Raw genomic sequence first — 26,087 nt, 5'->3', positions numbered from 1 at the left:
ATTTTTTCCTCAATTTCTGTTTAATGGAGGAATTATTTTTTTCAACACATTTCTAAACCTAATAGTTTTAGTAACTCATCTCTAATAACTGATTTCTTTTATCTTTGTCATGATGACAGTAAATAATATTTTACTAGATATTTTTTACGACACTTCCATACAGCTTAAAGTGACATTTAAAGGCTTAACTAGGTTAATTAGGTGAACTAGGCAGGTTAGGGTAATTAGGCAAGTTATTGTATATTGATGGTTTGTTCTGTAGACCAGTGGTTCTCAAACTTTTAAGTCAGCGACCCCCAATGTAAGATCGTCAAGAGCTTGCGACCCCCCACTACCCAAGCATAAACAAACAATAAAAATAACTTCTTTTAAGCTGTTCACAATATTTAAACTATATTTAATATACATTACAGGGCTCGAAATTAACATTTTTGCTTGGTAGCACTGGTGCTCCTAACTTTAAAAATGTAGGCCCACCAACCAAAATTTAGTCACACCCACCAATAATGAGCACCGTTACTACAAGTTTTATAAACATATTTATTATATTTGAAGTCAAAACTAATCAAAACTAACAAGAAAAAATATATATATGCATGCGTGAGGAAAATATGAACAAAATCCTGTTATTACAAGAAAATACATTTTTATAACATAATTGAGTGACCAAAAGATACACGGACCGCTCACCGGCCCTGCACGCACTGCTTGACATGAATAAATCTGTTAATGATAACTGTGCTGTGTTCTCACGGGTGGTGTCAGATATTACACAGATGCTTTTGACATATACCTTATTATTTGCAAATGTCATTTTAATAGCAATACCGGTCATTTCATGAGCTGCAATATTAGTTTAATCTTAGTCAGCACAAGCCCTTTTGTGATGGTGTACGTGGTGTTGACTTTTACATGTAGCTGCACGGCTAACAACATCTGGCGAATAAATGAAGGATCAAACAGAACCTCTCGGGCTTAAAATTTGTAGATGTGGCAAACAGTTACCTGAAAATTCCATCCCACAGACTTTACAGTGAATGCTTTAGTTACTTTCATAGCGGAGTTGAAGCCACTGAAAGTCTTTTATCCACTCTTCGAAAAATGTAAACGGTGAAGTAACATTCACCACATGATTAGCGGATGTGCCATTATTCGTAGCTTTAGGTGGTTTCTAAAACTAAATATGTCAGTGTTGTTTTCATTCTCATCTTCAGCGCTTTACATTTTCGTGGTTGTAGCTCCCTGTCATCTGAAGGCAGAAGGCATTGACTGAGTGATTGACAGCTGATTTTAACCATCCATTTGCGTTCAGTTCTAGAGCAGTGGGCCAATAAGAAGAGCATGAGGGTGGGCAAGCGTTGCGGGCTTTGTTTACTGCAGCAAGTTGACATGTCAACTCTTTAAAACTTTTCCTAAACGCTGCGTTTCAAGTGCAAAGATGCATTCTGCCTGAATGTGTCCTAAATACTTTATGAATTCATTCTGATATTTCTGACGTTTTCTACTTTTGTCTGATGGGGTCTTGCTCTTATGCTTAGTCAAAGTAGACGGTTCCGGTTTTCACATCCAGATGCGTGCTGTATTGATAGCAAGTTATTTGCTGCACAGTTTTGATGTTCCATTCACTTTTTTTAAGTACTAATCAGTAATATCTTTAAAAAAATCTAAAAAATATTAGCTTTCACTTGTAATAAATATATATTATAATCACTGAAAATTACACAATTTTTAAATCACTCTCGCGACCCCTTGAAATTATTCTGCGACCCCCAGTTTGAGAACCACTGCTGTAGATTATCAAAAAATATATATAGCTTAAAGGGACTAATATTTTCGACCTTAAAATGGCTTTTAAAAAATTAAAAACTGCTTTTATTCTAGCCAAAATAAAACAAGCAAGACTTTCTCCAGAAGAAAAAATATTATCAGACATACTGTGAAAATTCCCTTGCTCAGTTAAACATAACTTGGTAACTGTTTAAAAAAAAAATCAAAGGGGGGCTAATTATTCTGACTTCAACTGTACGTATATATATATGGTCACATATATTAACTCATTCACTCATTTTCCTTCAGCTTTATCCCTTGTTTATCAGGGGTCACCACAAAGGAATGAACCGCCTAACTGCTAAACTATTAGAAAAAATACATATACATATATGTTCACAAATACTAACTATCATTTAATGTATATGTTCATATATTATTACCATATATTATTACCATATATCAGATTCCCATATGAGGCACATGGTTATCAATAATACTCAAGCTGACTGTGGTGTTTAAAACTACCATCCAAACTGAGACTCATAAGACCAGGCAACCCTTTCCCAAATGTCTAATAGTCCAATTTTGCTGAGCATGTGTGAACTGTGTTGTAACCTCAGTTTTTCTGTTCCCGCTGTTCTAGACATTGGTTGTAACAATTGGTTATTTGTCTTACAGTAGTGATACCTTTCTATCAGCTCAAAAAAAAAGATGTTTGTGAATGAAAATCCCAGTAGGTCTAAAATTTCTGAAGTACTTAAACTAGCATTCGTGGCACCAACAAACATGTGACATTTGTCACTTAAATCAACTTTATTCATCATTCTAATGCTTGTTTGAACTTCAGTTTATTGGTTTGACCACATAAACATGCCTTAATTACTGCTATGGGATGGAATTATTAGATATTCCTGTTAATGAGCAGCTGAAGAGGTAATAAAGCGGCCAGTAGTACCTAATAAAGCATCCAGAAGTTGTTTATCATCACCAAATTATATTAAACTATTGCTCAACTCCAGCACTCAAAATAACACATCAAAACCTGTTGAATAGGGTAGCTTGACTCTTTAATCCCTCCAGATCTTCTCAGAAATGTTTCGTGAGCCAATTAATTGTGTGCTAAATCGTTTTGGTACGTTTGAAGAGTTTCGAAATCATACCAAGGATTTTATAGGAGAATGCAAAAAGCTGCCAAGGCACACCGAACCTCTCTTTGATATCAGTTGGCTGTTTAAATGGGATTGTTTTGAATGATGTCTTTGGGATTTGCTAGCGTACACATGCCGCTATCATGTCAGAGGACTAGTGGACTTAGCAGTCTGTCACTTTGGGTGCCCTCCAGAGGTTAAACACCCAATTACCAGATGGATCTTCCAGCCCAGGGGAGTGCTTCTGTCAAGAGGAACGGGTCCAGCTGGTTTTGTAAATGTCAACCCATTTAGAAATTTGTCAGATTGCGTCTAGGAGAAGGTGCTGGCATGCTGAGTGCTGGCTGCTTATCTTGGCTCTCAGGTTGGGTCCCTGTTTCATTCGCTGGCCATTGTGTATACATTGTTAGACTCTCTCTAAAAGCCTTTGCCTCTTCAGACAAAACACGGAGCTTCTTAAAAATGAATTTAAAATGACTCGTTTTCAGCTGCTCCTTTGAAATGATTTCATCAGGATATGTCTAAGCTCGTGCGCACTTTGTCAGACTAAACATTCAGAACAAGTTGAAGACTCCGTAGATGGCAACTCTTCCAAAAAAGGAAAGATGCCAGTGTTTAGGACGTTCTCTGGGAGGTCTGACAAAACGCATGTACTGTAAGGAGGAGGTTATTCTTGCCTATATCATTCATGATGTGTCTGGATAATATCTTCAGCACATCATTGGTGGTCTTTGTGGTTAAAAAATAATGGATACTTGAAATCTGATAAAGAATTTATTTTTAATGTTTTAGTGGTATATAAATAAAAGTTGTAATGCTGATGAATGAATGAATGAATGAATGAATGAATGAATGAATGAATGAATGAATGATAAATGATAGCTGTTGGCACAAAACACAGCGCAGTATTCTCAAATGCTAATTTACGTACTGTGAAGTTCTATAAAAGTTCTTTATTATTTAGATCTATATTATTATACAAAAAAATATTAGCAATACTTTTATTTTTAAATTGTAATAAAAAAGTATCATATTTGTTTTATTTTAGATTTTTAGATTTAATTTAATATTCTTTGTATGACATATTACACATACAGCAGAATGTAAGAGAATTTACTGGGGTTATAAATGACAAAAACCCGCTATGTTTTATTTTCCGGATTTTTAATTAGTATTTCACACAAGCACACAGAAGAAAGAGAGAGAGAAAAATTGTATATTATTCATTAATGAATATACCAGTCATAATATTTATTTAATCATATGTTCTAATACTAAATTCAATGGATGATCAATGTTTAGGCCGCATGGTGGCTTAGTGGTTAGCACTGTTGCTTCACAGCAAGAAGGTCACTGCTTCGAGTTCCGGGTGGACCAATTGGTGTTTCTGTGTGGACGTTGCATGTTCTCCCAGTGTTGGCGTCGGTTTCCTCCGGGTGCTCCAGTTTCCACTAAATTCCAACTAAATTGTCCATAGTGTATGAGTGTGTGAAATTAATGAGTGTGTATAGGTGTTTCCCAGTACTGGGTTGCGGCTGGAAGGGCATCTGCTGCATAAAACATATGTTGGAATAGTTGGTGGTTTTTTCCGCTGTGGGGACCTCTGAAATAGAGACAAAGCCGAAGGAAAATGAATGAATGAATAGTCAATGTTTAATCAAAGATTAGTTTTTCTGATGTTAGAGAACAGATATTTAGCTAAGATTACAGTGGTATAAATCTGATTTACACAATGTGATGGAGCATTCGATTTTATTCAACCAAAAATCTACATTTACTTAAAGTTTAGTTTTCCAATGTTGGAGGACAGATTTTTTGCTTATATTACAGTGATATAAATCTAATTTACACAATGTGGTACAGCATCCGATTTTAAAAATAATGCTAGCAAACAAAACTAAGGAGACATTGGTATTTCTGTGTCAATAAACATATTCAATTTTTTTCTGTAGCTCCCAACCAGAATAACTCTATTGGAGTGCAGTTTATTAAATAGAGTTAAGTGTCAGCATTATATTGTATTGGACACATATCGGTGGGTTGATTAGACCCATTTTCTGTTTTATGTTAAATGTATTCTGCGCAAAATCCTATATTCAATTAGTTATTTTGAAGTATTTATAATTTATTAAGGTCCTTTAAAGGCTTTGTGATTTTCAAGAATGGAAAAAATGTGGACAGAAATAGACATAGAAATAGAATTATCTGCATAACATAAAATATGAAGGAATTTAGCCACTTTTAGATTATTAAATCAAAAGTAGCACTGTACATTCAATCAGCTCATAATATGGAATATTGTCAACATAACAAAGACTGTTCTGTTTTTGTGGGAATAAATTTCATGGTTTTGTTTGTTACAAACATATAAGCATGTTATTTGCAGGGTTTGCAGTTGTAAGGATATAAACTTATGAACGTTATCCCCAGATATGCTCAGTTGCTTCCCTATTTCACCATTTAGTTTTAGAAAAACTATTGTTATCTCATTCACACACAGAGTCTTCAGGATCTAGAAAAAATGAACCGATTCTGTAAAAAGAAGGAAATGCCACTAAATTTGCTGAGTAAATGTATTAAAATAATACAGAGTATGATAGAATTATTACATTTTGTATAATGTAATATAACAATGAAACACTATCATGTTTTTAAGACCAAAAAAACAAGGTTAACAGAAAATATATGAATGTATATTCTTTAAACTGCTTTTGTCCTCATTTATGTACTACATTTTTATCTCCCTGCACAATTGCTTTCGGTTGCGCATATGATTAGCATTGAATCTGGAATTTATCCTGTTAGAAACTCTTGTGTCCCCAAAATGTCTTATCTAGGATTTTTTACCATCAGCCTGAGCTTATCTTCTAGACATGCTTCAAATTCCATAAAGGAGAAAAGTGACTACTGGAGCTAAATATGAATCTCTTAAACTCTGAACCCTTAGTGTGTCCGCTCAAGATTGTTTTGCTGTGGCTCTCGATCTCCAGCTGTTCGAATGTTAAGTGTCTGACTATCCAGTGTGTCGAGCGCACGATCCTCCGTGGCACCTGCTGATTCCACCAGCTGGATCACAGCAGAGACACTCCAGTTTTGGCAGACATCCCGATATCTCATTGACTTGTGTAACTGAGGACAGTATCTACCTCTTAAACCTCCTAAACTCACATTGATGCCACTGAACCATTTTTTGGCCCAAACATACTAATTCACAAGGGGCTTTTTTATTCGATCCCTTCTCTTGTGGGAAGATCATGTGCTATGCACTTTGCACAGTCATTTAACCCCAGTGGGAAACATGTAGACTTGCAGTCCCCGACCAGGAATGGCCTGTGCCATATTTGGATTGTGACCCACTCAAAGTTGCATGAACCAAGCAGCATAAGGCTCGAAAATAGCAGTTGGTTAAGTATGTTGTGCTCTACTCTGGCCCATTACTCTAAACTAAATTTGGAGCAGTTATCAAGATGGTTTGAGGTTTTGACGTACAGTACGGACTTGCTATGTATGTTCATTCCACTTAGATATCAATGCAGTTGACTGTATTCTAAACTTTTGAGTTTAGTGAATATTTATCAGATTAAATGTATTTTTGTATGACAATTTCTGTATTTGAATTTATTGGATTCCAGAAACAATTAAATATTTAATGTTTCCCAGGAAAATTATATGGTTTATTGAACACCCTTTCATATATCATATATAATAATTATAATCGCTGGAAAAAACAATACCAGCGAAGAAACTCGACACAGAAGAACATAAACACCTCACTGCCAACTAGCATTTCAGAAGTGTTATTGCAGAGTAACAGAAACAGCACGCAGAAGTATGAATGCACAGCTACGTGCATTGCATGCGCGTGGGTCACGCCGATCACTTGACGCAGAAGTATAAACCAGGCTTAAGCGGTTACAGTGGGGGAAAAAAGCATCAAATTTCTGAATGATCTTTAATTATTTTTTGCAATAAAATGGGTAAAAAACAAACAAACAAATAAACAAACAAACAAACAAACATGTAGCTACAAACATAAATCATATGAAACATAACTATTCAGTTTACCACTGACATTCAGTTCACTTCACTATCATGTGACAAGTGAAAATTACTCACTTTGTCTAATCTTCAAGAGCCCACAGTTACCTCTTCTGTCATGTTTTCTCGCTGACTTGAGATTGCTATGCTTCTGTCTCCTGCTATCCTGATCCAGGGGCACAGTTTCATCTTCTCGAGATCTCGTTTGATTAGGCTCATTATATGCATGACTGCCTCTGGCATTTTGAAAATACAATTATTTTGGTAAGGCAACTATGCCACTGCGCACGAAACAATAATCACCAACCAATGAGAGTGCTTGTAAACATAAGAAAGCTGAAAGTGACTACTTTTATGTGTGTGCACACGCACACAATCTACACAGCTTTGCTCACTGTTTTTCACTCAGACTCATTCACTTTCTCTCTTACACACACACATATGTAGGTATTCACCATGCAAAAGTTAATGCCAGATCAGTTAAAATACTGGAATGCAAAACACGAATATCTGACATTTCCTAGAACAGGATCCGGCAAGATCTGGCTCAAATTAAGCACTGAGTATATATTTTATTGGTTTATATATTTATTTGGGATATAGTTATTTAGAAAGAATCACGTAACAATAAAGTATATTAAAATAAAGCTACACACAACAGTTCAAGTCATTTAACATCTTTAAGCACAGTCAAAAATGTATGGAACCATCTAAAATAGTAATCAAAAAGACAATTTTCAACAATATCATGTCTTGTTTTCAGCACCACATATGGCTCAATTTCCTTAAAATCTTCTATGAATGCTTTTTAGAACCATTTATCATATCTATGGAGCCCCTAAAGAGACACTGAAAAAAGAAAACTTTCTTGTGCACACCAGAATATCTGCTCATCAAAATTATGATGATTAGGCTTTTGGATATAGACATTTCTAAATACAAAAATTCTTCTTTTTTTTTATATTTGATCTAGGTAGTGCAGAAATCTGTGCAAAACATAATTTGCTGAGGTTAGGTTAAAAATACTAAATGCAAATAATTATGATTTCGTTGATAACAGTGGCCGTTGTGGCAAAGTTGTTCCGAGTTGGGAGATCTACTGTAACATATTACATGAACATTGTAGCAGCAGGTGACTGGTTTCTTTTATATTTCTCTAAGAACTGTGCAGCCATGATTCGAACAGCTATGTTTATGCAAAGGCTCTTTAAGGCAAGTCATTTCACTAGGCGGCCATCTTTGAAACGCCTTGTTGGCTTGAGTGCACGCGGCGAATGTGACGTCATTGCTGAGTTTGCGAATGTTCTCTTTGGGTGCGAGCGAAATGATTTTGGCTGGCGGTGCGTAGGGCATTTTTTGAGACTTGAGCGAACAGTGCGTGCGGCGCCACAACTGATTTGAGTTGAATATGAATCACTTTGAAGAGATTTTGTTTGAAACAGTACGACTGTAAACATACCTTTATGACCTGTGATCAGAGAGACAACCAGATGATCAATAATTCTTGGCTAGAAATTGCAATAGCAGTGGGAAAGGAGAACGTTTTTGTTAAAAGTTTGGAAAAACCTGAAGGATAAGTTTATTAAAACCAAAAGAGGCCATGGCAAAAGTGGAGACCCAGGTACACAATTACAAAAATATGTTTTTCCACCAGTCATAAATGTTACACTGATGTATTTTGTTTAATTTTGAATTTAAAACAATTTAATAGTTACAAAACTATAATGAAGTCACAGAATTATTTCTTTGATAACTGGAAAGGAATATTTAAACCTATCGATTTACAATATACTGATGCCCTGTTTCTCTGGGCTTTTTTGGTGTAATCACGTTGGACCATTATTGACCTTTTAGCATAAGTATAGGACAGAAACTAGCCAGACAATAATGTGTGAATTGTGGAGTGGGTTAAATCTAAAAAGCATCAGTATTTTTTTAGTAAGTGTAATTTTTTGCTTTTATTCTTGCCATAGCAAAAATATATTTGTAGAGCAACTCATGTTCTCTTGTGATTAATATTGTAATAAACTTTAAACAGTAAAACTGTCCGAGATATGAACAAAAGCAAGTGATGCATCAAAGTTTGATAAAAAAAAAATCTTAAATGGTTATAAAAATGCTTATAATCATTAAAATAATGTATAAAACAATAAAAAATAATTAGTTTAAAAATATTTAACAAAATATGATATGACGTTGTTCCGGAAACTTCCTACTTCTCTGTTTATCTGTCTGATTTTATGGTGGGTTTTTTTTGACCGCCCCCTGTCGTTTTAAAAAATATCACAATGGCGAATGCAGCAAGTATAAAAGCCTTGTCCGTTTCACGAGGTGCGCAGTCAGTGGAGGTGCGCGATGCGGCGCCAGGCGAAAGAATAATTCCGACTTCAGGCAGTATGTTCGGGCAATCTGTCTCAATGAGGAAACATCAAATTCTTCAAAACTGTTTGCCAAGCTTACGATTACATTTCATATTTGGAATCGCAGATACACCTAAACAACAACAGCCTCATAAGTTTTGTTTCTAAACGCCTGAATCAAACAAAATTGCCATATTTTCAGCTTGCCTGAGCTAATGCGCATGCACACTCAAAAGGAAACAGATCACGACACCAACCTCATTTTTAGCTGTTCTACACATTATCATCCTCTGAACAATGCTTCGTCCGATCGTGCTGATCTTCTGAAGTAATTCAAAACTTGGTCTTGATGGCGAATCTCCTTCAGAAATGACAGTGACTCTTTGTTTACAAGTTTGTGGATGTTTAAGTAATTGGCTCCTGTACTAATAGGCAGGCTTCATTCCCCATATTGACCATTACACTTTTTTCCATTCAAAACTATACGAGTGACATGTCTTGTGTATTCTAGTCTTTGGTTTATCTGAGATACACTAAGGTACTGTATGGGTGGTACATTAGACAAAGGTGCATGACAGTTTTCAGGTCAGATGAATAGATAGTTGCAAAGTTACCATTTCCATGTACTTATTATTCTTTTATTACACCACCAAATGGCCAATGTCTGCAACTTTTCTACTGTATACACAGATAGAGCTTATTTGTGTGCAGAGTTTGGTGATGTCTCATTGAAAAATGATTTTAAAAAATTTTAATAATTAAATATGTATTCAGACTCCAGGGAATTAATCTGTACAAGTTTGAGATATATCCAGCTGCAGAACCGCAGAACCACACACGTTTCAGGCACACACAATCCAGCACACACGATTTAGGCAAACCATATATGGTAACTTAACTCCTTAGCATTATCGCCACCTATTGAATTTCACAAATATGGCTTCCAATTTCAGTCATTATTATTATATTGTAATGATCATTTTAACATCTCTGCAGTTTCTGAACCCAAATTATGTAAATAAAAATAATTGGTTAAAGACACTTATGACTTTATTCACGTGTCCACATACACAAAGAAAACCGTCAGACCATCTAATTGTAGAATTAAGTGTAATAAACTAATTCTGGATCTTAATATTATCATACTTGGTTAAAATCACTTTGTTGTAAAATATAAAAAGCAAACTATAATGTGTCACATTAAAATGAATTACTATAGTTAATCATTTAAACAATATATAATATAGTTACTAAAACTGATTATCTTGACTGATTATCTGATTATAAACTAATTTATTTTACTAAACTGTCACAGCTGTTAGTTAATCGCTTGAGTAAAATGTTAATATAGTGTTATACATTTATTACATGTAAAATGTATTATTGCCTATATTAACTTGCTATTTCCTTCACTATGAATGAATCCTTTATATAAAATAAAAATGTCCAATTTAGATCTTTCAGCAAGGCCAGCAAACGAGTATCTGCGATATTTACTCTGTCAGATAATAATGACAGATCATCCATGATGACTGATAGAAATCTGTTCAGTCTATTATATTGAATGGCGATCGGAAACAACGCTCCCCATTCGCCAGTCTCGATCGCAATATTTGTGAAATAAATTAAACACTATTGTTTATTGTGTACAATATTTATTAACCACATATATCAAAATATATCGATGACGCAAGAAGACGTTAATAACATTAACATCCGTCGTAACCATATATGGCTTGCCTAGATTGTGTGTGCCAGATTGTGTGTGCCTAAAACGTGTGTGGTTCTGCGGGCCTGCAGCTGGATATTATTGACAAGTTTGCTTCTGAATGATGAAAAATCTAGGACTAGTTCGCAAAATATTATTGTCTTTTTAATGTCAGAACACATTTATATATATTAAATATATTCAATAAGAAACCTTTTTTTTTAAATTGTACCAATAGTTCATTGCTTTTAATTGTACTGTCAAATTTTATTACTGTAAATAAGTGCAGCCCCAAACATATAAAGTATATATATTTATATATTCAAGTCAACACAGCCATGTTGTATTAGAGGCTAGATTTGGCAATGAAATTATATGGCTAAAACACATGGGAGCGATTTAAACCAATTATCTGAGGCTTTAGAAAATATGTGTTGGACTCGATACATCAAATGGAAACACTGCAGCAAACATGCACAGTTCCCAACTTAATGTAATTGTGATTCAGAAGTTACCATTTAGGAGAACACAGAGTTTGTTGTGCCCCGACTCATATAAATAGCCTGTTTGGAAGTCCCTGATGAAGAGCAAGCGATTCTTCCTATTTTGGCGAACGCAAGCCGCACATCCAGCACATATTAACGTCTTACTTTGGGGATTTGAGAGAGCTCATTACTCGGATGTTATGTTTTTACGGTCAGGAAAGGCAAGAGCTGCATTGTAATCATTAAATTGTTCTTCGGAGGACATCCATTTTGAAGACATGCATAATAGAACATCCAGAAGGTAGGATACTAGGCATCAGCACAATCTATATAGCTTTCAAATGGAACTCAATTACTGTTATCACATTATGCGCACTCAAGTGTCTAGAACAGAAAATGTGTGAGTTGTGCTGAATAATCCATTTAAAGATTTATTTACTTATAACTTTCTTCAAATTAAAACTTAAAGTAGAATCACAAAAAAAGACCATTTTTAATTCATTTTTTTAAAGAACTGATTTTTTTTCTTTATAAATACCACACATCTAGTTTTTAATGCACCACATCATGCATATTTTAATGCACCACACTCCTGTTTTAAAGCTCAGCTTAGGCATACATACATGTGCATATAGTAAACCATGAATACTGTCTTTGATTTATCCATCTATGTTATTCTACAGACTAAACTGTTTGTTTTTCTAAAAGATTTAAGGAAACAATTTGCCAAAATAATTGAATACTGTCATTATTTACATCTATCAAAATGACAAACCACATTAAATCCTTTAAAGAACTGATTACTTTTCTTTTTAAAAATACCACACATCTTGTTTTTAATGCACCCAATGCTTATTTTAATGTACCATCTCAGCTTAGGCATACATACATGTACATATAGTAAACCACGGATAGGAAGAGGACGGAAGGGAGTTAATAAATAAATAATTAAATTAATAAAAATGTAGGTGTTGGGTACAATATTATCATAACTACTGTTATTATCTCATTTTTACATTTATTTTTAAACTTTTTGCCTTTATTTTGTGGATAGGACAGTATTTCAGACAGGAAGTGAAGTGGGAGAGAAAGAGGGGGTAGGGACAGGAAATGTCCTCAAGCCGTTATTCGAACTCGGGACACCCTGAAGTGCTACTGCGTCATATGTCAGCGCTAAACACCAGGCTATTGTGTCGACTTTCTCAATTAGTTTTGATATCTTCTTATTACCTTGGTTATTATTGATATCACTGTTGCTGTTCTCACAGAATATCACTTTGATAATCACCAACCTTAGTATTAATATGGATATTATAACTAATATTATTACTATTATGAATATAATTGTAATGTGAAGGGATACTGACAACAGAGGTGTGGATCCAAATGTGGGATTTATTAGGAGAATGGTCAGGCAAGCAACAGTCCACCCAGGGGCAAACTGATGTATACAGCCAATTTAGAGTGGTGGACATTAAACAGGCGAATGGTCAGTACAGGCAGCAAGCAACATAAAGAAACAAAACTTCAAGAGTTCACACTTAGCTGATGATTGATTATAAAGCGTGTTTGGCATGCTGTCCCGAGAGAGAGCCCTGAGCATATAAGGTCTTGGAGCCCAGGGCTCTCTCCCGTTTGCTAGGCGAGAGGGGAGTTTGAGCTCAGGTAGACCTCCAGAACACCTCTGCTGTAGTAGCTAATGAACAGATAGTGATTGCTCTTAAGAGATAACTACTTACTAGGTGCATGTCTATGGTGCTGATTTGGATTAGTCAATTAACTTAAGTTGCATGTTTTTGGACAGTGGGAGGAACCCACGTGAGCACGGGGTGAATCTGTAAACTCCGCACAGAAATTACAGTTGGCTTGGTAAGGACTAGAACCAGTGACATTTTGCTGTAACAGTTCTAACCACTGGGCCACTGTGCCACCCAACTAGGAAAGGAGGAGTAGTAGAGGTGGAAGGGGGGATTCTTCAAAATGAAGATGGCTGTTATATGGAACTTAGGGTATTTATAGTGGCTTAGGAACCGTCTGATTGGTGAATCATAAATTAGATAATGCGAGACCAGCTGCAAGCAATCATAAGCATGTGATCCTCTCGAAATTAGTTTATAAATAAATTTCACAAAGTGAGGGTCAAACACGGCAAGGCATAGGAAACGTGTCATAATGTTCACAGAACAGAAAAACAAACATTTGTAATCAGTCCGTAACGATCCTTTGGTTATGTGTGATGAATGGAAATTGGAACAGGTGCGTTTGAGTGGTGCATGATGGGAAATGTAGTCCTAAAAACAGCTAATTTGTAGTTCTGTAGTTTGTAGTTTAGCGAACTGCGAGTTTACCAACAATCTGCAGACGCTAGATTGCTGGTGATCATAACAATAATTTGAGTGAAAAGTACTATTTTAATATTACCAGTATTATTATGATTGGCATTGCTCTTTTAACACAATTATTTTCTTTTTTTTCTCTCTCATTTTTATTCTATTGGTGTTTATGTGGTCTGCATTTACCATATGTTGTATGTTTTATGTTGTGTTTACTATAGATTACATGTTTTTGCATTCCTATTAAAAAAACTTTTGGAGAAGCAACATTCCTCTGTACATTACCATATGATTGCAGCATGTAAAATCTATGTGCATAAATGTATGCGTAAATCTAAATAATTTTTGTATAGTGCACAACATAGTGCATAAAACTGCTTTGAAGACAGCTTATTACTGTTTATAAAAGCTTCTACTCTTCTGGCCTTCGATTGTTGAATTATTCATCTTAAATAAACAGACTAATAAACATTAAGACAGAATCCATTAGCTCTTGCTCACTAACTAAAACGGGCAGTGCTGTTTTATTTTTCTTCATCTTGAAACTTGGAGTTGACTGATATGGTTTCATCCCTAACCTTCCTGGTAAAAGGCTGAAGTGAAAATGGCCAGCTCCCAGTCCTTAGGCAGAAATCTGACTATAAATACGCTACCAAAACAGAACAGCATGATCACCAAGACAGCATGCACGGACAAACAGTACCAGTGTGTGTTTATTCATTTAGAAAGTGGCTAAGCTGTTTTTTAAAAACAGCATGAAAACAAAACTGACTATATTTAATGTCTATGGTGTTACTGTCTATGATGCTTTCATCTATGTTATTATACAGACAAAACTGTTTAATTTCGAAAGCTTTAAGGAAACAAATATTACTGTCATTCAATTAACATAGTTTCTTCTCATGGTTTTAAACCCAATTCATGTAAAAGAATGCTAACTTCCTTCCCCCAGAACACAAATGTTGATCATTTAATCAATGTCATGTTTGAAGAAGTAAACAAGGCAGTAGTATGTTGTGACTTGGAGTATTGAGTAGGGGGCGGGGCTTTCTATTTGTACATCATTTCATCCTAGCAAACTAACGGTCAGAGGGGCATTATTAAGTATATTGCATCTGAAGATGTTAAACTCACTTAGAAATGGAAACCTACTTCAAATGTGGAAGCAAATGGTCAGAAAATGGTCAGCCGAAAAGAAAATTACTAATTTAATGAATGTTTCCTGCAAGTTTTATGCAATTATATTTTAAGCAGTCATTCAGAATACTCAAAAACAGTACAAATTGAGCAAAACCGATTAATATGATTTCACCAAAACCATCACTAGCCAACTGTGGTGGCACATTTCATCATGACCAACATGTTTCTAAAGAGTTAGTGTTTCCTGAATCTATAGCTCTATAGAGTGATGCAGGTATTACTTTTATGTAGTTTCCATTCACCACTTTAGAACATTTCACAACTACGACTGCTGCTTCTGATTCAAATTCAGAAATGTGAAACGTCAACATGACATTTTCATGCCCCTAAACACGACACTGAGCAGAACAAACTGTAACTGGTTACTCTACATATCAATCAAACAGCTTCTGGTCAGTGATTGACCAATAAAACTTCAAAATAGACTAACTACAAGAATAAACTCAAACTAGATTCAAACATAAACTAGAAGTCACACAATCTTGATCACAAAATCTCATCCATTATACAGTAGTTCCCACCGAGTGTACTGTCTTCAGAAATACACTGCATAAATGAGTACACACCCCTCACAGATCTCCCTTTAAATTCAGATTTTATATAGGATGCTACAATAATATAATTACAATAATGATAAAATCATTTAAGATTACAATCCCAAAAATCGTACACCCAACTGAATATGTTAGGGAATAATATTTAATTATAAAAAAGCAATAATGAGGAATAGTCAAGAGAAACATTACAAATACACATTTTTTTTTGAAAATGAAACATATTATCGTTCCATTCCTAATGGTGTTCAATAACCAAACTTTAATCTGCATAAATATAACTGTTTAATAAAACTAATAAAAATGTTCCATCTATAGTTTATTCACTGGGAAATAGATAAAAATATTCATTATCAAAAGTGGCTGTGCACTGTCACAGTATGAAAGTTTTAAAATGTCTGAAAATTAGAGAACGCTGTAACATTGTGTGACAAATAATCCCTATGTTAATTATTCTGATATGCATATTAAATCTACTTTAAGATTAATTTTCATCCTAAGCCGGTGTTAAGTAGCTTTCATGTCTACTTCTTGTCCTCTTGGATCGATTTCACGGTGGAGCTATTTATTTGACGAGTGCATTGAAATATTGATGGCTATGGATGGAAATGAACGCGGCCCGTTGGCCGGCTGTGGCATTTCCCCAGACAGAGCGCTTGCTAATGTCCCTATAGATAAATAAATGACCAGTGTGAGTCCCACTCATGAATATAAATGCAGAGCTATGTCCATTTCTCAGGCGAGTGTCCAGCTCCCTTCCCCTCCAGCTGTTCTGTCGCCACAAGTCTGTACCCTTGAAATCCAATATCATAATCTTTTCCTCATTTACTGCTGACAGGTCATTACAACCTGTGATTTACCCAAGTCCAGTGGTGTCGCAGGCAAAAGTGTCCCCCTCCCCAAGTTTTGAACCAGATTTATTGGCTTGTGGTGTATGAAGATTTATTTTGAGGATGACCTGCGGGTCTGTTTTTAATGAGACACGGCGTGGGGCAATCCTGTTTGGCTCGATGTTTTATTAAGGGCTGAAGGTGAATATTTATTATTGTGCATTATACTTTAACTTATATTATTACTTATTATACAATGTTTGCGGTGCTATTTTTTGTCAATATTTAGAACTTACAAATAGGCATGGGATGGTATAAGACTCTAACGGTATGATAACCTTGGATAAAAATATCACAGTATCACAGTATCACAGTATTGTGATTACTGCTCTAAAATATGCTCTTGTTAAATGTCTTTGATTAAAAACAACAACTTTCTTTCTTTTCCCCCTATTGAAGACAATATATTTTATTTTAAGAAATATTTAAAGTATTTAGGAGCAGTAAACATCAGGCTAAATAATTAAGATAAGTCTTTGATGTCATAAACACAGATTTCTTTACAACTTTAAAAGGCATCTTAGGATCTCTCTCTTGTCTTTGGATATAAAGTAAAGCCACTGCTCTGTTCAGCTCTACAGCATGCAGGATGTTGGTTTATAAGGGATTAGTTTCTCAAAAGTTTGTCGATTCATGGGCTGATCAGTAGCTTTTGATGTACAGGGTCCTTTTCTGATGGAGATACTTTTGCCCTAAATACTCATAAAAAAGTCAACAACTTACATACACTTACAAACGGTATGACATAAAATTTTGGAAAATTAACTTTTCCAAATTGCGAGAAACCTTTTAGTGGAATAATAGGATGTATGCAGAATGTTGACGTTGCTCTTATTTTTATTTTTGAAAAAATAAGGCAATATATCAACATAAAAATGACAAGACTTTGAATCTTCTGAAGTTATGCTACAGAATTATGAGTTATAAGTATTGTTGTTGCAGTTTTTGTTTAAATAGATTTGTTGAAGCTGCAGTAAAATGAATGAATATGAAATAAAGTATTAATTACAAACCTAAACTTATATAAAATCTAGAAAATTAAATAATCCGCCATTAAAGCAGTCCGTATGACTTGTATCAATAAAAAATTCTAAGGTCATTCTTTAGATTTAAGGGTAGTTATAAGTGATATTATAAAATACATATAAAAGTTACACTGAATGAAAATGTGAAAATGATGTTGCAACTATACTGAAAAAAAAATACATTCAACTTGAAACAAAACAACTTGAACTGAAAGAAAGTAGTTTAAAGCTCAATAGATATGTAAAAATATATAAATATATAAAAAGAAAAAGAAAAATAAATATCTAAAAGAAAATAAATCATCTTTAAAGTGGTCCATATCACTCATGTTGCATTCTATTTTGTAAGTTATGTTTTAGCTTAATGAGGTTGTTATGAGTTACTATTTAAACTAGTTTTGTTTATTGAAATTAATCTGAAATAAAATAGAAATGAAATTTAAAAAAAAAATGGAAACAATGCCTTAGCAGCTATTGACAGAAAATACTACAAAATAACAAAATTAATTAATATAAATATTAAAAAATAACATTTATAAATTAAAACCAACATTTACAAAGAAACTATAATCAAGAAATTAAAGAAACAACCACAAATAATATAGTATTTTTTCAACAAAAGCATTAAGGGCATGTCCGAATCTACTTTTGCTATTTTAAGGAAGGAAAAATACGCTCTGCGCCGCAGCGCATGGTCTAACAGGGTTGTGCTTATGTTCTTAATGAATTATGGGTGTGTTTCGAGCATAACGTGCATTAAACCAATTCTTTTCCTTGTCCATGTGTGGAAATTTATCCGATATGAAGTGAATCTGTGCCCTCGTGTCTGTAGTGTAAGCAGGTTGATTGGATTTTTACCCATCAATGCGAGTCGCCCATCATTAAAAACCATAGTGAATGACATCAACTCTGACGCTTTAATTTCAGAACACACTTTAGTCTCAAACCTTAAATCTCATATACTAGAACAAAAACAGCTTTAATATTGTCATGTAGCACAAGTATTTAAGCGTGTTAACGAGAGGGAGAAAGAGAGAGAGATATTGAGAGAGCATAACGTCCGCCACGTAAAGAATACAAACTAAAACTGTTGCTTACATCACATGCATAAATCACGCCATGGAAATGACATAAAAATGCCTAATGGTTTTAAAAAAGCCTAGATTGAAAGAAGATGGCCAAATGAGAACTTTTCTGTCATAAACTATAGCAAAGCAACTTGTCAAAAAGAATAATAAAAAACATGAAACCCTGCAAACGAGGGCGCTCTTTAATTATCAGCTGTTAGTCAGTGCTGGCTCTTTTTTTTCCTGGTCATTGCGTCTTTGCCGTGTACAGTGTCAATGGAGACAATCGGATATGAGTAACATTTAAAAGATGATGTAAGCGGGTCGTCAAAAAAAATCAGATACTGTCACAAAATCGGATTCGACCATCAGGGTCTGCAGTGTAAATGCAGCCTAAGAGTCAGTTGTGTCATGCCATGCCGCATTTGCTATTCAAATGGTGGACTTTGTAAGTGGAAAAACTGAATAGAAAAAATGAATGCTTCACTAGCAAGAAAACTGTTAAACAGATCATCTGCACGAGAAGAAGAATGAGCTTCCTCCATTCGGCCTATTTACTTTCTCTTTACTTTACTTTTACTCTTTACCCCTTTACATTCATGGAGTTAGGAAACAGTGTTGTACACACTCCACTGAAGACATCCATTAGCCTACATATTTAATTTAATTTGTTAAGTACAAAGATTTGTTTCAAAACTATTTCTAAATTCAGTTCTTATTTTCAGCAAATGAATAAATGTACAATAATAACGAAGTGTGTTTAAAAAACTGACTTACATACATACAAACATGACTTAAACCTGCATAGACACAGAACTAACGCACTCTGCGCTTGACTTTAGACCAGCCTTTACTTGGTCAATGGCGTCGTCAATTTCAGTTTGTCAATATAGCAACGCACCAACAATGAGTCCACCAACCGGTACACCCATGAGTCCACAAAGTGAAAAAAAAAATAATCTAAAAATCACTATATTTTTTTAGCCAAAGTACAACAAACATTTTATTATTCCAAGATTTCAACCATATAGTCCACAAAAAAAGATAAAGATTAGCTCTTAGCTGTGTTCATATTGAAGATCTCTCCTTCTTGCAGTGTCAAATACATTAAATAGCAAATGTATTTGCTAATTAAACAATGTGGCGCGAAACATGTACATGTAAATAAGGGTTGCACTGGTCTGAAAATAGCAACAAATTATGCCAAATACGTCCTGCGCTTTATTGCGCCGGGTGTATGTTAGGGCCCATTAAGTTGAAGATTTCATAACTTAAACATTTTATTTGAAACCTGATTAACGTATATTAAAGGGCACATAGTTTACCTATTTTTTATGATTTAAAATTAATATTATGGTTCTTCTGAGTGTGCCAATTTAGGTTCAGTGTCCACAGTTCGCTGATTTATGAGTGTGTTGCTTCACATGTAAATTAGTTTCGGCTTCCCGCCAACGTAACAAGGGGACGGGGCCATGAGCTCACCCGCTCTGCATTTGCAACAGAGTCTGACAGGCAGACTGAGAGAAGGAGAAGGAGTGAGAGGTTCAGCAATCAGTCGTACATGTACGACTCGGACACAGACCAAGCAGAGAGTACAAAATCATTTGTGTCTTTGTACAGTTTTACAGCCAACTGTGTGCTAGTTTCAAGTGCCGAGCTTGTACACAGAAACTAATAACCACGCACATTGAATTAACTTTGACTGAGGCACCGGATGCGCCAGACACTCTCTGTGGCGCGGCAGAAACATGAAGTGTCCCGAATCGTTGCGCCACGGATTTTTGAATTCTAAACATAGGTTTCTGCAGCGGTCCGCAGCGCCCAGCCATCGACCTGAGTGTACCCTGATAGAAACCTATGTTTAGAATTCTAAAACGCATGCTAGTTAAGATCACAGGGAGCTTCTGGGATCGCGAGAAATGCAAACGGCTGAAGTATAAGGTAGACTCAATGAGAAGTACACATGTTTGCAAACCTACCTAAAGATACAACCAATAATTCCGATTAGAGCGATAATGTGGAGAATATTGATCTTGTGTTGAGCCCAATGAGCCTTGCATCTAAAAATAGAGCTAGCGTGTTCCTTTAGTGATATCGCTTCGACTCACGCTGAAAATGGCGGACGTGAATCAACAAACTGAGGATATGATGACGCGCCTGTCAATCAATATTGGTGGGCGGGGGGACCGCACTCCTTACTAAAGTTGCAGTCGGTTTGAAAACCGCTCCAATTGGTCCACCTTTTTTATGTTGTTAAATTGAAAAAAAAGCACTGGGTGTGCTTATATCATCTCAATATGACGGTCTATACACCATACATGCACATATGTCTGTCCAAACAGCTTGAAAAGTAGATTTTTTACCATAGGTGCCCTTTACCTTATATGTTAAATTAACTTAAAAATGTTTGTAGTCAAGTCTTTTTGTCATGTCATTTTGTGCAGTGACACAACCCACTGCATAGCCAAAGAAAGAAAGAAAACTTTGGAAGGACATAAAGCTCAGTCAACGATGACAGAAATTCCACTTATCCCTTTTAAAATGTAACCAAACACAAAGGTTTAAATAGCAAATTTGTACGTCTCCCTCTTGTCATGACCCCCAAACGCATTGCATACCACCATCAAAGGCTGGTCCCAGGTGAAGTTCACTTTGCGGTCGGAGCGGCGGGTGGTCTGTGTGTGTGTATGTGACAAGTGGCACACGGCCTGCCAAAAGCTCAACATGCACCCTGCACATGAGCACACGCATATTTACCTCCTCCCGATGATGAGTGAAGTCATCCAATAATGTGATTAAATGACACAGTTCCTTTCATAGAACATACCCTAAAATATTCAGCCCATGCTAAAATAAGTCAGATATTTTCAGAGTGCGGTCACACGGGCTGTTAATCCATCACTGAGAAAGAAAAAAAGTGTAGTAATCTAGGTCAAACTCAACAGGGGTTTAATTAGTTACAATGCTAAGTGCTCAAAGAGTTTGTTAAGCGCTAACACACCAAAAGTGGTCATGCGTAAGATCGGTAAATGCGTGTGGATATATGTGTGGGTGTATGGTGTGTATTTTGATACCGTGCTGCGTGTTTCTGAGCTGAAACGCCATGGCTTGGATCACCTTTCACTTCAGGGCCTCATATCCTAAGAGGGATGTTAACTAGCCGCATTAGACTCTTGCTAGCGCTGCTAAACCAGGCTATACCTGCACTCATGCATGCTGTAAGGATAAATCAATGTTTTACTTGCGCAGGAGTGCGGCTTGCTGACTGATTCTTACATGTCTTTTAGGACTGTGTGATATCAAGACACTGCAAGAAGGAGAGATCTTCAATATGAACACAGGTAAGTTTTTTGTGGACTAAATGGTTAAAATCTTGGAATAATAAAATGTTTCTGGTACTTTGGCAAAAAATATAGTGATTTTTAGATTTTTTTGTAGTTTATTTTAGTCATAGTAGTAGTTTAGTTGTAACATGGTGTATGGCAATCATTACCTACAGTAATATACTGTACACAACTCACTGAAAAAAAGAAGTAAAATTACTACACTTGTCTTTCACAAGTTTTTTTAAAATGTAAATTTCATGAATGGATTTAAGTAAAATCTACTCATTTAAGTTACCTAAAAGTACTTGGGATCAAGTATATTACTCTCTCTTTTTTGCTTTACTCAATGTAACGCTGAGAAAAACATTTTAAGAATTTAAGTGCATTTCAGAAAACAGCACAGCAGCTTTCTTGTTACTCTAAATGACACAACTTATCTACTACACATTAGAGAAATGTAACAAAAATTGGCTATTTTCAAATAGAAAATGAACTCCAGATTTAGTTACTGCATTTAACAGCAATAGCACTGATAAAACATTTTAAATACAACTTAACAACAACAAAAAATGCCACAGTGCATGGTGGGGACATCATTATTAGAACATTTAATAACATTTAATACATTTTATTACTCTGAAAGGATCATAGTAAATTATTGTTTGCATTTATTTGATAAAAAATAATAAAATATTGTTATTGTAATATTTAAAAAAAGATTTTCCTTCAGAAATCATTTAAATAAAAAAAATGTGCATGCATTTGTGTTATTAATGTAAAACTTTATATTTATTTATTTATATTACTTTAATTTTGTTATTATTATTATTATTATTATTTATTTATTTATTTATTTTTTGATGAATAGTATGTTCAAAAGAACTTTTATTTGAAATAGAAATGCTTAGGGTGTAAAAGTCAATTTGGTCACGCTTTATTTTGATGGTCCGTTTGTTGAATTTAAGTTACATTGCATCTACATGCCAACTAACCGTCATTAGATTATAAGTAGACTGTTAGATTGGGGTTGGGGTTAAGGTTATGGTTACGGTAAGTTGACATGTACTTGCAGAGTTTCTTATAGTCAGTTAAATGTCTGTTTAGCAGCAGTATCAACAGATATTAAGCAGACGGCCTACTAATACTCATACGGACCATAAAAATAAAGTGTTACCATCAATTTGAAGAATTCTTGCTGATACAAAACATTTCATAGATAGCTAAATATGCAATACTGATGTTTCATATACAGTACAGAAGCTCAATGGGGCTGACGTTATTAGTACTTTTGTCTCGACAACAACAGACTAAAAAGACCTTTAGAAAACTCAGATCGCTATTACTTTTATGCAATATTTGGATCAAATGAAACTCACAGTTTTTGTGTCTGCATAAAATAATTGACACAAGTTTTTTTTACATTAATAAATAGCATATTTAATTAAATTAAACTTTAATGCATAAAATAACACTGGAGAAAATGTCAACATATGAGTACAAAAATACTGTTTTTTAATACATAATTCCACATAGCAGATATATTTACATTTATGTAAAATTGAAACAACATACGCAGTGAAACATTAAACCTGCACTTTTTTTGAAGTAATCAGTTTACTAGTATTTGCTCAATTATTTAATGCCCCAACAATCCTTTTGACATGCCTTATGAGATTGGAAGAAGTTTAACCTAGTGGTTCAAAATGACATTTTAGCTTCTATAAATCAGGGTAAAAAGCCATTATATGCTAGTCATTTTTTATTGCTCAGCTCTTTTCGGATCTGCCCTATTTACATAATAAATGCACATTCAGTCATGTAATTCAATTATATATTTTAATTATTAAACTGACTAATTGTCTACTGTCTGAAAGATAAAGAAGTACATTTGGCTCAGCAAGAACACAAACAAGATGGAATTCACTGGCCGCCAGCCATAACAATGTCTACAACCAAGTAAACAATTTATACAAAATTGACTCTAATCAAGTGTTATGAGGCAGAAAGGAGTGAAATGTGCCTCTCCTTCTGGAGTTGTTTGTGTCGGCTGGGCATGTGATTTTGTATTCATCTCAGGGATTCTGAGAAACGCTGTGCAGGGGGTGTTATTTCTTGGCTGACTTTCTTTAAGAACTCTGTCTTTTTAGAGTCTAACAAAGACTCTGGTGCTCAAACTGCATTTTTGACATCCAGAGGTAAAGCAGACAGGAAAGAGGAAACCTGTCAGGCTACTGTACATCCGGCACTGCCAACACACACACACCCTGCCAATTTAAACCATGTAGTCTGTGTTTATGAGCACAGTTTTGGGTTCTGCTCCAATGTTGAATGTCAGGACTTCTTAGAAAACACCTTGAGGTTAATATGCAGTTTGATATAAGGCATATAGTAGATGACAATATTTCATTTCTTTTCTGAGGAGAGTTGATAATTTGCTATAAACTATATGGTACTGTTTTTAAACGTCTTTTTTATCTGTATTTGTGATCTTTTTTTCAGTTAAATAAGTTGTACTGTATTTTTTTCTATTTTATAATAATAATAATAATAATAATAATAATAATAATAATAATAATAATAATAATAATAATTATTATTATTATTATTATTATTATTATTATTATTATTATTATTATTATAAACTACCTGACAAAAGTCTTGTTGTCAATCCAAGTTGTAAGAGTAGAGTAACAAATAATAACTTGACTTCTAGCCTATCATTTAGAAAAGTGGCAGAAGGTAGATTTTTCCGATGAATCATCTGCCGAACTGCATCCCAATCATCACAAGTAATGCTGAAGACCTATTGGAACCCGCATGGACCCAAGATTCTCAGAGACATCAGTCAAGTTTGGTGAAGGAAAAATCATGGTTTGGGGTTACATTCAGTATAGGGGCATGTGAGAGATCTGCAGAGTGGATGGCAACATCAACAGGCTGAGATATCAAGACATTTGTGCTGCCCAGTACATTAAAAACCACAGGCTAGTGAAATTCTTCAGCAGGATAGCGCTCCTTCTCATACTTCAGCCTCCACATCAAAGATCCTGAAAGCAAAGAAGGTCAAGGTGCTCCAGTATTGGCCAGCCCAGTCACCAGAGATGAACATTATTGAGCATGTCTGGGGTAAGATGAAGAAGGAGGCATTGAAAATGAATCCAAAGAATCTTGACCTCTGGGAGTCTTGACATTCCAGATGACTTTATTAATAAGTTATTTGAGTCATTGCAGAGATGTATGGATGCAGTCCTCCAAGCTCATGGGAGTCAAACACAATATTATCTATTTTTCCACTGCACCATGACTTTATATTCTATACGGTTCATCATTTCTGTTAAGTGACAAGACTTTTATCTAAGCAAAGTCAGACCTTACTGTCCTAATTATATAATTAAAATTCAAGGCATGATCATACTTTATTTAGTTAAAATAAGTGTAATCTAGAGGCCTTTGCCTTTCATAAAAGCCACTTCTGATACCAAATGATCAACTAGAAGTCAAGATATTATTTGTTGTTTGTAAAACTGAGATAGGGAACAAGACTTTTGTTAGGTAGTGTACATCTGTCCCTTAAATTCTAAGTAATAAGTATAGTTCTTTAGGGTAACATAATCCAAATTAAAATCAAGAGCTCAAAAACATAGTGTTATAAATGTTGTAAAAAAAAAAGCTTGCCTTAATTTAACACATCCTTGCAAATTAACGCTATAAAAATAACTATTAAATAGCAATCAATCAGAAAATCAATCATTCAATCAATCAATCAATACAAAAGCAAACAAACATTCATTCATTCATGTTTTTTTGTCTTAGTCCCTTTTTGCCACAGCGGAATGAACTGCCAACTTATCCAGCATATGTTTTACGCAGCGGATGCCCTTCCAGCTCCAACACATCACTGTGAAACACCAATACACTCCCATTCAGACTCATACACTACGAACAATTTAGCTTACCAAGTTCACCTGTACCTCATGTCTTTGGACTGCGGGGGAAACAAGCAAACATAATTCATTCATTTTCTTTTCAGCCTAGTCCTTTTATTAATCTGGGTTGCCACAGCGGAATGAACCACCAACTTATCCAGCATATGTTTTACGCAGCAGATGCCCTTCCAGCAGCAACCCATCACTGGGAAACATCCATACACACTCATTCACTACGGTCAATTTCTGCATACCCA

At 34.9% G+C, this 26,087-nt stretch overlaps 1 protein-coding gene across 4 annotated transcripts in view; it reads left to right on the top strand.

Annotated features, from left to right (window-relative positions):
• Positions 1 to 26,087, top strand: part of sorbs2b (sorbin and SH3 domain containing 2b) — a 101,182-nt gene that overhangs the window by 25,166 nt on the left and 49,929 nt on the right. For 2 of the 4 annotated variants that reach the window (XM_056472663.1, XM_056472666.1), the window contains exon 3: positions 21,866 to 21,919. In XM_056472663.1, coding sequence (XP_056328638.1) covers positions 21,866 to 21,919 — 54 coding nt within the window. Of the gene's footprint in view, positions 1 to 11,622; positions 11,811 to 21,651; positions 21,797 to 21,865; positions 21,920 to 26,087 lie in introns of those variants that run through there. The other 2 variants (XM_056472665.1, XM_056472664.1) reach the window with 2 other exon arrangements.

Source organism: Danio aesculapii, chromosome 14 (assembly GCF_903798145.1).
Source record: "Danio aesculapii chromosome 14, fDanAes4.1, whole genome shotgun sequence".
NCBI lineage: Eukaryota > Metazoa > Chordata > Actinopteri > Cypriniformes > Danionidae > Danio > Danio aesculapii.
This window is presented reverse-complemented; position numbering and strand designations above follow the sequence as displayed.